The 15,193-nt window shown below is 33.1% G+C and overlaps 1 protein-coding gene across 1 annotated transcript; it reads right to left on the bottom strand.

The window, feature by feature from the left end:
• Positions 1–2,651: 2,651 nt before the first annotated feature.
• On the bottom strand, positions 2,652–14,895 carry LOC132907955 (stalled ribosome sensor GCN1). The gene is made up of 13 exons (XM_060961408.1): positions 14,700–14,895; positions 14,518–14,620; positions 13,592–13,787; positions 13,137–13,476; positions 9,212–13,022; positions 7,647–9,132; positions 6,916–7,552; positions 6,480–6,824; positions 6,161–6,354; positions 5,864–6,075; positions 5,187–5,440; positions 4,882–5,103; positions 2,652–4,774 (listed from the first exon to the last, which is right to left on the bottom strand). The coding sequence occupies exons 1-13, from the start codon at positions 14,712–14,714 to the stop codon at positions 4,646–4,648; spliced, it is 7,944 nt and encodes a 2,647-aa protein (XP_060817391.1). The 5' UTR covers positions 14,715–14,895; the 3' UTR covers positions 2,652–4,645.
• Between the last annotated feature and the right edge of the window lie 298 nt (positions 14,896–15,193).

The following is a 15,193-nucleotide window of genomic DNA, read 5'->3' as shown; positions in this document are numbered from 1 at the left end:
TTTTAAACTGAAATTTTCTAAATACAATTTTCCAGGTAGTCTGTGCCGTGAAAATCAAGATTTGCTACCTATATACTGCGTCTTTGAATTGTACCAACAGATCGGCTATCCAATTTCTGCGAAAGATCTCCTTCGTGCGACGTGCGTTTTAAAAGGTAAGCTAACTGTCTGTTGTTATTTGTTATTTAAATTTTTAAATTATTAACTTCCGAAATTTTTGTCAACTTTCGATAGAAAGTAAATAAACATTAAATAATGTAACAACTTTTGAACGTTGTGCAAATTTTTGTAACGCTTGCGAAAACGTATTGACAAATTCACAAATTAAATTTGTTTTTATTTAAGAAACACTTGTTGCTTTATAACAACTATATATATATATATATATATATATATATATATATATATATATTTCTTTTTTCTTGTTGGTATTTGAAAAACAAAAAAAGAAAGAAAAAGAGAGCAATTGGAACAAAACGTACAACGTTTCATTACTTTATTAATAGTAAACATCCATGTTGGTATATTTCATATTGCGCGTACAGTTCCTAGACCAATGGTATCTTTACATTGAAGCGTATGAATATTTTAATGATGCAGATAAGGCAGATCCAAAGCTTTCTTCGACTGCTGTCGAAGCTGTGGAAAATTTCCCGGATGGAATTAATTCTGTGACGATAGGCGAGAAAGTCAGCTACTTACTGAAACTTGACGAAATCTTTTCGTCGCCCGATCGTACGATTAATATATCAAGAAGAAATGCAAATAATTTATGTAGCAGTGGGTATAGCACATTTTATGAAAATGATCGTACATGCTTCGTTTGCGTTAAGAACGTTATTCGTATTACAGCTAACGAATTGTTGGTCTTTACGCAACTAGGGGCTAGAAAAATGATAGAAATTATGACGCTGATATGTCCTGGAATAAAAGATGCAAATAGTGGTATAATTATAAACATGGATTATAAGGTATATTATCGTAATTCAAATTTTGATATATTTGATACAAATGAAATTCTATAAACCTTTAAAGATAAAAACTGTCGATAGAACGATCTGGTTGTTATTTGATTATACTTGACTTGTATCGGCGTCTCTTCAGTTTTTAACATCGTAATAAATTTAAACATTTAAACGACGTTGTTACGCTATTATATTGCTATTATCAGATTTCAACGTACTTCAACGTACCGGCTTACATATATAAACACAAATTCTTGGTGAAACGCGTTATATGAAACAAATGAAAGATATAGCAGCAGTCAGATCGTCTCTATACATAATTACTTGCCATTAGTCTTGTATGTTGTTGACATTATGCTAAAATTGCATAATGTCGATAACTACGAATATCGCTCGACATAGATTACTTTATTAATGGTTATGATCGTTATCGCTATTATTATTATGCAATTTTTATTTTATGCATAATACGTGATACGTATTGAAAAGACTATAAAACTGAAATTGAAAGCAGGCAAGTTAACAAACGATACGAACAGTAATATAAAATGCAAATTACGTCAGACTGGGTTTCGTCGATTATTTAAGTATCAAAGTATATAATTATAGAATTATCATCGATTATATATATATATATAAAAAGCATAAAACATTATAAGTAGCATAGATCGAAATGTGTTTATTACATCAATATATATATGAATATCATAAACCAATATCGAATATCATATTTAATTTAACATGTGACTAATATTTTAATCAATGGTTATTTACAGATATTACAAAAATTGCGTCTTCCCTAACTTAATTATTTTAATTAATATATTTTACAGACACATCGTATACGATACTCTTTTTTTTTTTCTTTTTTACGGCATAATTTACAGTATATTTTTAATATATTTTTAATATAGAAATTTAATGTTACAGCTGACATTTCTCGAATTTTATGAAATAATACTAGAGGCAGCAAAGGAGTTGCTTTCTTTAAGAAAGAAGACTCTGAGATTGTTGCGTACAAAGAACATCGAGGAGGAAACCATATCGTTAAAAGCCAATAATTTAGGAAAAAGAGACGGTTCTAGAATTAGCGAACTGTCTCCGATCAAGATTTCAAAAACAAAGAAAGAACCCTAATATAATTCGATAAGGTAATAATACAAAAATCTAATTTCACTTGCGTCGCGTGCAAATCTTATCCTATTTCTCATTTGTTTCACATTGATCGTTCAAAATCATCGATATCATGTTAAATAAAACGAACAGTTTCTACTTGTATCTTACTTAGTTTTAGGAACATACTTATAGCATCGAGAATTACAATTAAAGATTAAGTTTTAAGAGATAAGAGAATACATCGATTATTAAACTAGAATTTCATTGGCACGTGGGTACATTTTTAGATAACAAGAGGACAAAGTAAAGAGAAACGTATCAGCATAATACTTTAGATATCGAAGCCGATTAATAAAATAATTTAGACACGATATTAATAAGAACGATCTATTACTATAGCCAATGTTCTTCCAGTTTTTATTGACGAAGCATAAATGAAGAGATATTGCTTTTCGAACGTATCGTTCTATTTGTATCGCGTACATCTGTGCATACATAATTAACAATTGTAAAATAATTAACGGAACACGATAAATAAACTTTTTTCCATATAAGGTCATTTTGTTAACGTAACGTAAAAAAGCATAGAATCTTTTGCAGCATAGTATCTCGATGAGATACTGCAAACAAAATATTCGAATGTTAAAAGAAATGAAATAAAATCAATGGAACGTACGAAGGTTCTAGATATTAGGAAACATAGTATATGCGTAGATGCATTGTATGTCTGAAATAGAACAAAACAAACTTAAGTGATAAAAAATAATAAAATGAATGGCATTCGATTCGCTCAGTCATGAAAATAATTAAACGCGCGAGTATGAAACACGCAAATACGTTCGTCGTCTGAAACAGGTACAGATAGAAGGATTGTGATTCGTGAAACATCATAGAATTGAAAAGAACGTAGAGCAGTTGGCTTTTCTACGAGCCACGGATGGAACGATTCAGTCTTGAGCGAGCAATAACGAAATTGTCGGTTTTATCGGAACAAGCGAATTGTCGTTACGCATTGTCGTAACAATAATGCGATGGAACTCGATTGATTTTCTTCCTTCTATATATATATATATATATATATATATATATATATATAATGTATGTATGTATAATCCGAATATGCTTTCGTAAAAGTCCCAGGGCTCATGAAGTTAGAGAAACGACGGTGTGCGATCAAGTCGCTGACTTACACTAATGTTTCCGTCTAAAATGCAATGTATACGCGTTACTTTTGATCCATTACGTTATCGTTATCGTTAATCATATTTTCGTATCTTCGTCTTCCGTAATATTTACTCTAATAAGATATCTAATATATATTAAAATTTCATTAACATGTAAGATTTGATTCTTTCGGATATTTATTAAAATACGTGCTACAAACCAATACCGTCTAAAACTACACGTGACCAATTTAACGGAGCAATTTTATTTCATTTCCTAACAAAGTAAAATATTCTAACACGTATAAACTGTAGATGAACGAAGGATGAACAAAGTTTGATCTGATATTATAAAGATAAATGTTATACAAAGTCCCATATTTGTTCGCCATATTGTAATAACGTATCATAGGACGTATATGCAGAATATGATGTATGTTCTCAAATTGTGGGTAATGTAATTAATGTAATCATAGACAAAGCGAAAATTGTCGAAAATAGAAGAACAGATTAGAAGACGAAGACTTTCTACCGATAGATTTACAAGTATCGCGTCGTGTTACGGTACGGCTTAAGCCGGCTCAACAATTTCTAGAAGTAATTCTAAAATATAGACTATATACCGATTCATACAACTACAATACAGGACAGCAAAACACACTTCTATGACAATAAAAGCGGGACACTGTTCAAATCCTCGATAGCAAGTAAACATTTTACTCGGTTTACCGGCATTCAAATATTATATATATTCGTGTGGTTCCCAGGGAAAAAAAGAAAAAAAAAAAATGAAAAAATAAAAAAATGAATGCACTTCCGTTTAAAAAAAATTTTCTAGCGCAAGTAACAATTTTCCCCGCACAAGTAAAGTAATCTACTTTCGGTTATAATATTAGCAAAACATAACAAACTGTACAACATAACATAAATGAAGAAGGTAAAGCGTGAATCTACAACGCGATCAATATACAATTCGTATTTTAAATCATTTTCACTATTCTCCTGTTCAAATTCGATATATTTTGTGTCACTTTCTATCGACTCATTTACAAATATGTATCCTAGAGACAAATACGATTCACTAATAATTAAAATATAAAGAAACGGATGAATAAATCGACAGTATAAAACACTTTTCGTAGAAATATCTACAACGTGTATGCGAATCGCTCGGTAAACAGGACACCTTAGTTTAAGTAACTTGAATGCCATCGAGTGACTGTTACGTTTTACTTTGTTTAATTGATTATCGAGATACAATATGGAACGAACTAACGTCTTTATAATGTAACTAGTACACGAATAGTAAATCATTTTATAAAAATCATTCGAGTAATTATTAATAGTACGGCTATAAGAATGGGTGTAGAGCGCAATGAGCCCCGGAACATACAATATCTCTCACGTGAGTAATGTATCGTCCAATTCTTCTATTTTGCCTTCAGGCTGCGATAACACTTTGCGCAACACTTTGCTGACTACATCTGACAATGATTCCCTTGCACCGGCATCCAGAAAGGCCATGCAACGCTGAAAAAATCAATTTACAAAATTATAAGTAATATATATATATATACACACACACACAAGATTTTCACTTCATAATTTTATACAATAAAGTTTTGATAGAAATATACCTGATGTTCTTCTTCCCCTTGCCTCAGTCTAAGTACTGCTATAAGAGCAAGTTCACTGTTGGCTTTCACGTAACCATTTTTCTCTTTTGTTCCATTTACCAACATAGGTAAAAGCGATCTAAGTAATTCCGGTGACATCCTCTCAGGCGGTATGTTACGAGCCAAATGAATGCATACCTTAGCTAATAACTGTTTTACGTCGTTACTATTGTTATTCATTGACTAAAAGATAAATTTATGTTTGTAATTTTATATGGAAATAATTTATTGTGTAATTTACATGTAATTTGTTGGAATATACTTACTCGCACGAAAGGAGATAAAATTTGTTGAGGTATAGGTTGTCGTTCGTTCATAAGATATTGAAACAGATAACCACAAGCTCGTACACCGTTCATGACTATTTGAACTCGATCTGCGCTTAAATACGAAAGTATTACTCCGCAAACACGATCTTTCTCTTTATTGTTGTAAATAGTTGTTGGAGATTCCTTTAACGCGACAAATAACGCTGCAGAACGCCCGTGTCTAAGCATCCAATCGACACTGGTGTCACTACCTAAAATTAATTGAATAACTCAAATGTTATATGTATTTTATAAAAAAGAATCTATGAGACGATAAACTGTAACTTGAAGTGCGAGACAACCAGATGTTCTTCGGTTCGAGCCGAGTCAGGTTCCGAAAACATCTCGGGGACTCGAGAATGTTGGAATCCCCGAGAATTTCGACAAGACGAACGACGTTTCACGAATAATTCGATAAAACTGGTTTGCAACCCGACCCGAGATCCCGAGAAAAAATTTCCGTATTCCCGCATACTTCTAACCGTGATTTACGCTAATTATGTATGATAATCGTAGCATATATCGTTTTCTATCGTCTTGAACAAAAGGATATTTTACATTTAAAATATTTGTCTTCGATTGTAATTGAATATTCTAGAAATTCCACCGTAATCCCAAATATAAAATAAACGTACATAATAGATCTTCGTTAAGAGCAATATTGAGTTGGTCTAGACTGAGCCATCGTATCAACGCCCCAAAACAACCAGCTACGGCGTTCCTTGTAACATCTTCCGGATGTCCAAGCATACTACTTAAAGTGACAAAAACTTGTTTCTTCATTGGTTCTGTCATTTTGTCACCAGCAGGCGTAAGCACGCCTCTTAAAGCTTGTAACATCGTTTCTCTAAATAGAATGAATATGTATTGGTAAACTTCAATGATGCAAATATATAAATAATGTATGAAATATATTCGATCCTTTAGTTTACCTAATAGCTGGATCATCCCCAGTTTTAATGCCAGTATGAAGTTCTGTGAACAATGGGTCAACACGAGTATGAATTACAATGAGATTACTTAAAGCGTAAGCAGCTTTTAATCTCACTTGTCTATTACTGTCATTCAATGCTCTCAAGAAAGTGGTTTGTAATTGTGGCAAAAATTGCTTTAACATTACTCCAACCTAATCAAAGCATTTTATTAGATATTAATTATTTACTTTTGCGTTACTCTTATATCTTATTATATCTTTATAGTATATCTTTCTCTTAATATTGCTCATACATTATAGCTATTAGATTACCCTACCTTGCCGAGCAAGATTGCAAGTGTTTCTAAAACTGCTGCTTTAACACTCCAATTAAAGCGATCGCCGAGAATACGAATTAATGGTCCTGTAATATGTACAACACTTGGTTGTAACGCTGAGGCGCTAGTTAATTTTATAACTTCTCCAAGTCCTTGAGCTGCTTGTTCTTTTGCTTCTGGTAAACCATTTAATATAGCTTCTCTGAATATCGGAAGAATGGGAGTAATCCCTTTCGGCAAACAAAATCCTGGCAATAATTCTTGTCCCTTTAAATCAGACACTGCGAACCGAACAGCTTGTCTGATATCTTGTACATGAGCAATTTGTTGATCGGATGCCAAAGTCTAAAAATAGAATTTAACATATTAATTTCAATAACATTGATTGAAAATTATATTTAAATAGAAAATTTTTATTACCATAACGTAGCCTTACCTTAGTGACTGCTGTAAGAGCTTCCCAACTCATCTGTAGTACATCCTTATCACTGTCTGTAAATAAGTGAATGAGACCTCGTAATAATTGTGGAACATATTGACTATAATCTGCACGTGTATCACGGCAGAAAGCACATAACAAAGTTGCAGCGCTTCGTCGTCTGGATGGATCGTCCGCTCTTGTAGCTTCCATGAGCTGATCCATGACTGTTCTAATACCAACCTCATCGGTAACAGATAGGATCACTGCTTGGCAATATTCTAACTCTTGAACTTCGTTCGGTGTGCCCTGAGCACTAGAGAGTGCGGTTAATAGCGCTGGTAGAATTTTGTGAAGGAACCTTGTTAATGCTTCGCCTGCTACGCTAGCCAAGATTGATAACGCTTTTGTATTGACAGGAGGAGTTGTCAACTGAGGTACTAAATATGGTAGTACAACACGAGATTTGATTGCCATTACTTGGCGTAAACCATCTAAGGTATTCTCTGCTTCTGCTGGATCCGGTGAATTTAATTGTGTTAACATTGCTGGTAATATATCATCTAATGCTCTCACTCCTACGGTTGAATGCAAACCGTCAAAGGTTTTTGCTGCTGCCTGTCGAACTTCTGGTAATGGATCGCACAATGCTTTCCTACAATATAAAAATAATAGTCCTTCTAATTATCTGATCGTTATTTCAAAATTTTTCAATAACATTCTTTACATATAAACACAAATATTTTTACCTCACTGTTGGAACTAAGCTGACTACAAAGGTTATCACCATGTCTTTATTTGTACTTGTCATTATTTCTGATAATCCAATACATACACCTTGACGTTGATCGGCCTGATCGCTTTGTAAACCTTTTTCTAAAATAGGTATAATTTCTGGTAACACCCTTTCACCTAATTTTCTAACTAGATCTCCTAAAGTCCTCGCTGCCACCTGTCTTTTATCGTTACTTGTACTAGCTAGACAGCCAAGTAATAAAGTAAACAACGTCGGTAATATTTCCCTTAAAGTTCTCGGTGTATTCGTTACAACAACTTTCCATACATGAAGAGCAGCTTGGCGTACCATCAATGCAACATCCGATCTACCCATGTACAATCCCGCTAAAACACGATTTCGCCTTTCAGCACCAAGTGCGTTAATAATGGCATAATGTGACTGTTCAGTTCCAAAATTATCATCTTCGCTTGCCGTTTCTGTTGACATCTTTCCCGAAACTCCAGAAATTCGATATAACAAATCACCAAGTAATTGAACTGATGAGTATCTAATACGCCAATTATCATCAAACAGACTCTTTTCCAATTCTGGTAACAGCAACATAATAGCAGAATCGGCATAAAGATTAACGATACGTTGGCCCGCTCTAAGTGCTGTTTCACGAACGTATTCGTTCTCATCGGCTAAAGCTTTCAAAATAGGATTAATAATTTGTCCAATATAGGGTGTAAACTCTGTAGTAAATGCACTTGGCATATAAATAAACATCATAATATAACCATCCTTAACATGAGGAGCTATGTCGGTTCTTTCGGCAGTACTAATAATTTCAGGCATAAGTTTGTGAAGTTTTTCAACACCTAATCCCCTCACAACTTCTGAGAGGCCTTGTGCAGCACCTGATCGATCAACGCTACTTGTTTCAGATGTAAGCGTTTGCATTAACCAAGGAAGTAAATCTTCAAAGCTAGATTCACCCATTCCTCGTACCATAGCACCTAATGCTCTTGCAGATACGCTTCGTACTTCTGGTACAGGATCTAATAAACTCGTTTTTAAGCCAGGGATGATTGTTGGCAAATATGGAGTTAAATCTTTTTGATCGGTTAAAGAATACATATTTCCAATAATTTGGGCAGCCATTTTTCTTGTTTCTGTTGAACGATCCAAAAATGCTCGTTGTACTACAGGCATAATAAGAGCTAACGATGGAGCATCGATAAAATGTACGAACTGAGTATCTAAAAGAGTTTGAAGGCAAGTAGCTGTTTTATGAGAAGGATCTTGTAAGGCTTTCAATAAAACTGGTACAATAGCTTGAATCTCCGGATTACGAATTACGCTTCCAATAACTTTAAGAGCTTCTGCACCAGCTTCTTGAACTTTTGTATGTGAATCACTAAGTACTTCGATTAGCTTTGGAACTATACTTGGCAAACAACTACTAAGCTGTTTTGGTGCACAATACGCCATTGCACCTAATAACTCAACAGATCCTTAAAAACGCAAACAAAATTATGTAATATCTACAACAAGATTATTAATCTGAATAACATTAATATTTAAATTATTTACCAGTTTTAGTCCTCCAAGAATCTTCTTCTAATGCTGCTAATAAACTAGGTAAAACAAGCTTTACCCCATGTGCAGATAATTTACTCATAACTACACGAGCTGTATCATCGGTAGCCGCTCTGACATATTGACTTGAATCTCCAAAGCACAGCAACAAATGTGGTAATACGTGAACGATGTACGGTTCAAATAACCTACCAAGCATTGTACATAACATTTCGAAAGCAAATAACGCTCCTTCCCGATGCCTATAGTTTTTCTTATCCTGAATGGCATTAGTTAATGTGGTCATAATATCGAGTTGTTTTAATGCTAGTATCCCCATACCCTTGATTATACCTGCTAAACCGTAAGCTGCACCTTTACGTTCCCCATATTTGTCTGACTTTAACAATTGGTCCATTAATTTGTCCACAATCTTTGGCGCATCTTCCTTAATAGAAGGTACAAGATGTGGTAGACAATTGGCTACTGCCTCCTGCACTTGTTGCGATGGTGTGGAAAGAGCAGCGATTAAACGCATAACTATCGGTTTAATACGTGAATCATCTTTGTCCAAATGTCTTGCTAGTGACCCCATAAGAATAACTACAGATTGTTTGATTGAATCGAAACTGCCAATTTTTGGCGCTTTATCCATAAAGTCTTCAAAAACCGGCAATAAAGAAGTTATATTTGCTTTTCCATGAAGATCAACAACAGCTACAGCAGCAGTTAACATTTCCGTACGAACAGTTTGATTTCTATCTCCTAAACCAGTAGAGACAAAAAATTGCACAAGTTTAAGTACCGTATCAGCACTGAGAAGGGCTGCCATTTGAGCCAATGCAAGTGCTACACCTCGTCTTGGACCCCAAGTATCGATCGGTTGTTCAACCACGCGTCCAAAATCGTTCAATTTTGGTGGAATCATGGCTAACTTTTCTTGGTACAGCTGTAGTAATTTATCCAAAATTTCTGGTACTAGGTGGGGAACGTCATTTAAACACTGCGCCAAAGCACAAGCAGCTGCTTGCTGTATAGGTTCTACAGGATGTGTAATGTCTTGGATCAGTTCGTCAGATAGTATGTCCGTATGCATTACTAAATCTGCAGCATTCCATAACTCATTAGCAAGAATTTTATTCTCGTCGCAAACATCGAACTTAGCAATCCATATTTTCCTAACAAGATGAGACAGTTGGTCAGCATCCTCTTTCTGAGATGGAAAAGCTTGTTTCACGACTGTTAATGCTCTTAACGCTGCATCTCTTATTGTAGATAAAGAATTTTGTAATGCACCAATTAAAGAATCTATATCTTCACTAGTTGCTATTGCAGTACCTGGTTGACCGCTACCGGATTGAGCAACATCTAACAGTGTTGCAACCGCATGTGATTGTACCCTTCCGCTTGTGATTTCCATTAATTCTATTAATAGATCAAACATATGTTTACGCGGAAGCAATTGGGGATGTCTCGTATCTTTAAAATCAGAAGAACTTCCTCTTTGTTTAGCATGTTCTTGTATTATCTGTAATCCTTGAACAATCATATTATCGTCCTTATAAGATAATAAGGTCTTCTTTAGAAATGGAAAGACGTAGCAAAAGGTCGGAGCTGTAAATAACTTCTTTTGTTTTATTGTTGTTGTGTGTAAAAGATTTAAAGTTCTCTTTACAGCTGTATCAAGATTTTCCTCTTCCCAAGCTTGATTCAGATCACATTGTGGTTGCAATTGTCGTAACGTAACATGTGCTACTAAATCACTAAGAACTGGATTATTTATTTTCACGATCCTTTTTAAACGGATATAAAGATCACACATTGCAGGAGCAGCTAATGGTGATCTTAAGTTTTTCAAAATCGGAAGTAGAAAATCTTTTAAATAAAAAGACAATTCTTGTCCATTTCCACGCATAGAACATATAATTAGAGATACAGCATTATTTATTCTAAGTTTCAGTTCTGTCAATCTTTTCCGGATTGCATTTTCTTTCGCCATTTGTGCCTTAAGGATTTCTTCTTGCTTGGGTGTTAATTTAGGTTCCTTTATTTTTCCTTCTTTCTTTCGTTTTTCATATAATTCTCGCCTAAGTTGCAATTCTTCTTGCTGTTCTTTAAACGAATACACCTTACTCTCTCTTTTCATGTTCATTGAATTAAGAATATCATTTTCATCGCTTGTTGGTAATACGCTTTTGTCATATAATTCCCCCTCTGGAGTGAGATAAGTGAAGTATTCGTCTTTGGTGACTTTCAAGACCTCTGGATCATCAAGCTTATTTGTAATGTTTGACACTATTGCAGGTAGTATGATGTCTGGTATAATTGATATCACTTTTGTCAACGCATTTTCATAACTAGCAACAGGCTTATAATTTTGCAGAAGTATTTTTTTAATTTCATGATTAAATGTACATAGAAAGTTCTTTGGAACAAGATTAAAGTTCTTTGCAACTTTGAACCATAAATTTGGCATCGCTTTATAGATTGCAGGATGATGAGATGGTATTAATGCATCTCTTGTCATTTGCATAGCAGGTAATTCGAACAGAAAAGAACCTGAACAAATAGCAAGTAATCCATCTGCAAGACATCTGCCAGTTGTCTCGCAACTAGAAGAATCCTCTTTATTTTCTTTATCATGTTCAGACTTGATTTTTACATTTTCTAAGAATTTATTATATTCCATTAGTAGTTCTTGTGCAGGATCGTATGTACTCAAGCCAGTTAAAACCTTTTTAATTAATGGAAAACAACGTTTCCTTATTTTATATTTGGGGGCTGTCGCACATGCCACAATTGCTCTATGCACACCGTTTAAAGCTTTTTCATTTAACCTATCTCCAAATTCAGTAATTAGTCTTTCACAAAGCAGCATGAGGTGATATAATATATCGTCTCCACAAGCTGACAAAAATTTTTCTGAAAAGAATATTTGCTCGTCAATAGCATTCCATAGTACAGTTTGTTTGTCATTCTCCACTTGATTAGCAAGAACAAATTTCAGTAACAAATAAGAAGCCACTAAACCCTCTGTAACTGCAGCTGGCTGCGCGGATTGTTGCATAGCTCTTACTATTGCTTGTACGAGTAATGGAGTTATTGCTGCAGAATATGAAGCTTCCGGTATAGAAAAGAAGAGTTTAATATAAGCAGTACGCACTGCCGCAGTTGAAGTTTTAGCATTCATGCCCTTTTTAAACGCATCTATTACGCATTTTGGAACATTATTTGCAAATTTATTGGACCACAAGGCCATCATTTCAAGAGCATAAATTAAAGTTTTCTCATGAACTTCAGTTTCAAGAACTTTGATAAAATGTTCACAAGCTGTTTCAGCTAATTTTTCAATGCTACTTCCTGAAGCTGCATTGTAACTAAGATTGCCAGCACCTTGTAAGACGGAAATTTTATGAGTTGCAACTGTAAGTTTTCCTTCTGATCCGTGAAATACAGCAAATACGGATGACAATAAATTTTCCAAAGCAATATTATCTGAACATTGAAGAGCAAGTCTACGACAAGCTCCTACAGCTTCATCTCTAACTAAGTCTTCCTTTGAATGCAAATTGGCAAACAATACTTTACTTATATCTTGACTATACTGACTTAAATCAAGACTTAAACCACTTAGAATATATCCAACCGATTCAATGATAATTTCTGGATTTCTTAACATAGCTTTTTGCAAAGCCGGTAATAGTTGACCTTTAAACTCGTCATGAGATATTCTACGGAGAAGAGGTATAGCATTATGAACAACATATAGATCTGGTTTTTTCTTACAACTAATAGTTAGTTTTATGAAAGCATCTATGGTGTTTGTCTGAAAAGAAAAACAAATATTTATTCGACAATATTTACTACAAAGAATAAAAGATAATACTGATATAAAAACAGATTTTTCAACACAAAAATATATTATCAAATATAAATTTACCTTCAGTTTCACCACTAATTCACTTTTCTTTGCATTAACTAAATACTTAGCGAGTAAACTAGCAAGAACAATTACACCGTTTCCAACTTCCAATTTTGTTAGTGTCTCTAAATACACAATATCAATATCTTTAACACTCAACCATTGATGCGCTAGTAAAACATATACTTTCTCCGTCAATTTTTTATCCATGGATGCCAAAGCTGCTGCACTCAAATTTGCTTGTGCTTCAATGAGTTTTGGTAATTCCGGATTGATGTCTGAATTGCTTTTGTATCCGTGTAGAACAATCAATGTTGACCACTTTAATGCAAGATACGCCGTTAAAGCTGTATTCAGACTACAAAATAACATTTTGTTAGTAACTTATGAACATTAATACATAGTTTAAAATATACATTTTTTCTTTTTTAATGTATGCATTTGGAGAACTATGTATGTAATTAATTACGTACGTAGGAACTACATTTTTATGCCATGTAGCTTGTTCTATGACAACATTTGTCATATGCTTTATTGTAGGTGCCGGTTGCTTTCTCAACAATTCTTCGATTAAATTTTTCACGTAGGATTGGGAAGCAGTATCCTTATATCGATGTAAAGTAAGAGATACGGTTTTGCAAATTCCATTAACAATTTTCTCATTGATGCCTATAAATATAGAAATTTAATAAATGTTATTATATCGACATATTATGAATATACCTTCGACCATTTGTAATATGAATTTATACAACTACTTATAAGCAGAATTTTATTTTATACATTTTCCTTTTATATAAATTATAAAAATAAATATCTTACACATAATTATAATGTAATAGTATACATATATGTTACATTGTCTTATAATATAAAAATTGAAATAATATAATTATTTATTTATTTTTATAGTGAGATTAATAAAGGATAATTTTATATATATTTTATACAACATATATATATAAAAATATATAATACTAGATACATATGACTGAGATACATTAATTACTATACATAATATTACATATATCTTGTAATTGAATAAATATTAAATCTACATCAACATATTAATATTTAGGATGTATATTGAAAGTGGAAAAATATCGAAAGATTAAGAATTACAAATGCAAATTATATACATATTAAAAATATTATAATAAAAAAAATAAGTGGTAATATACATTCAGTCCTGTATATTATTTAAATTCTAATATTCAATATTATCTCTCTCTCTCTCTCTCTCTCTATATATATATATATATATATATATATATATATATATTAATTTCAAAATATATTTATAGGATACAATATAATTTCTTTGTTCTATGAACAGATATTTTCGATCTAGAAAGTTATACATTTTTATCAAAAGTTTATTCACAATTTCGTTTCTTACCAGGATTTGACAATACATTGACGACATTTTGTAGAATCTCTCGCCGCTCGTTTTTACTGGCGGTTTGAACTCGGTTTGGCAAATCTTTTAATGCTTTCGTTAACTGTAACAGAATCAAATTTAAGTAGTTATTAATTACAAGACAATAATACAGTTTCTGAACTTCCACGTGACAGACTCACCTCGACATCCGCCATATTTCTTCAAAAACCGGACTGCCCAAAGCGCCACCCTCCATTGGATTAAACAGCATCCAAAATAAATTGTATACATACGTACTATTGAAAATTGTTATCCTTTTGAATTATATATCTCATTCAATTAAATATATATTTCAGATATATGTATATTTCAAGTATATATTTCGTTTTAAAAAATTGTCACTACATCGCGGAAAAAAATTTGTTTTCACAATTTTGTGTACGTGTATGTGTGTGTGTGTGTGTGGTGCGCGCGCGCGCGCGTGCGTGCTTGTGTATGTTAATCCTATATTTTATCAAAATTGGTTTATATTATTTAAATAGTATGTTTTCATAAGTTAACATTTTTTATTTTGTATATAACAAAGTAGGATCTATACACTTTAAAATTTGGAAAAATGCAAGATATAGTACCCGCTACACCTACATATTTCATGTTCTCGCTAAAGCAAATATAACTCTGCTTGAGCGTGCGC

Source organism: Bombus pascuorum, chromosome 6, assembly GCF_905332965.1.
Source record: "Bombus pascuorum chromosome 6, iyBomPasc1.1, whole genome shotgun sequence".
Lineage (NCBI taxonomy): Eukaryota > Metazoa > Arthropoda > Insecta > Hymenoptera > Apidae > Bombus > Bombus pascuorum.
Note: the sequence above shows the minus strand (reverse complement) of the source record. Positions and strands in the feature narration are given on the sequence as shown.

Excerpts from the sequence above, each read along its gene's own strand:
- LOC132907955 (XM_060961408.1), bottom strand. Across the intron at positions 13,477-13,591 it reads CATAAAAATGTAGTTCCTAC|TCTGAATACAGCTTTAACGG; the intron begins GTACGTAATTAA and ends GTTATTTTGTAG. Across the intron at positions 4,775-4,881 it reads AAGGGGAAGAAGAACATCAG|CGTTGCATGGCCTTTCTGGA; the intron begins GTATATTTCTAT and ends TGATTTTTTCAG.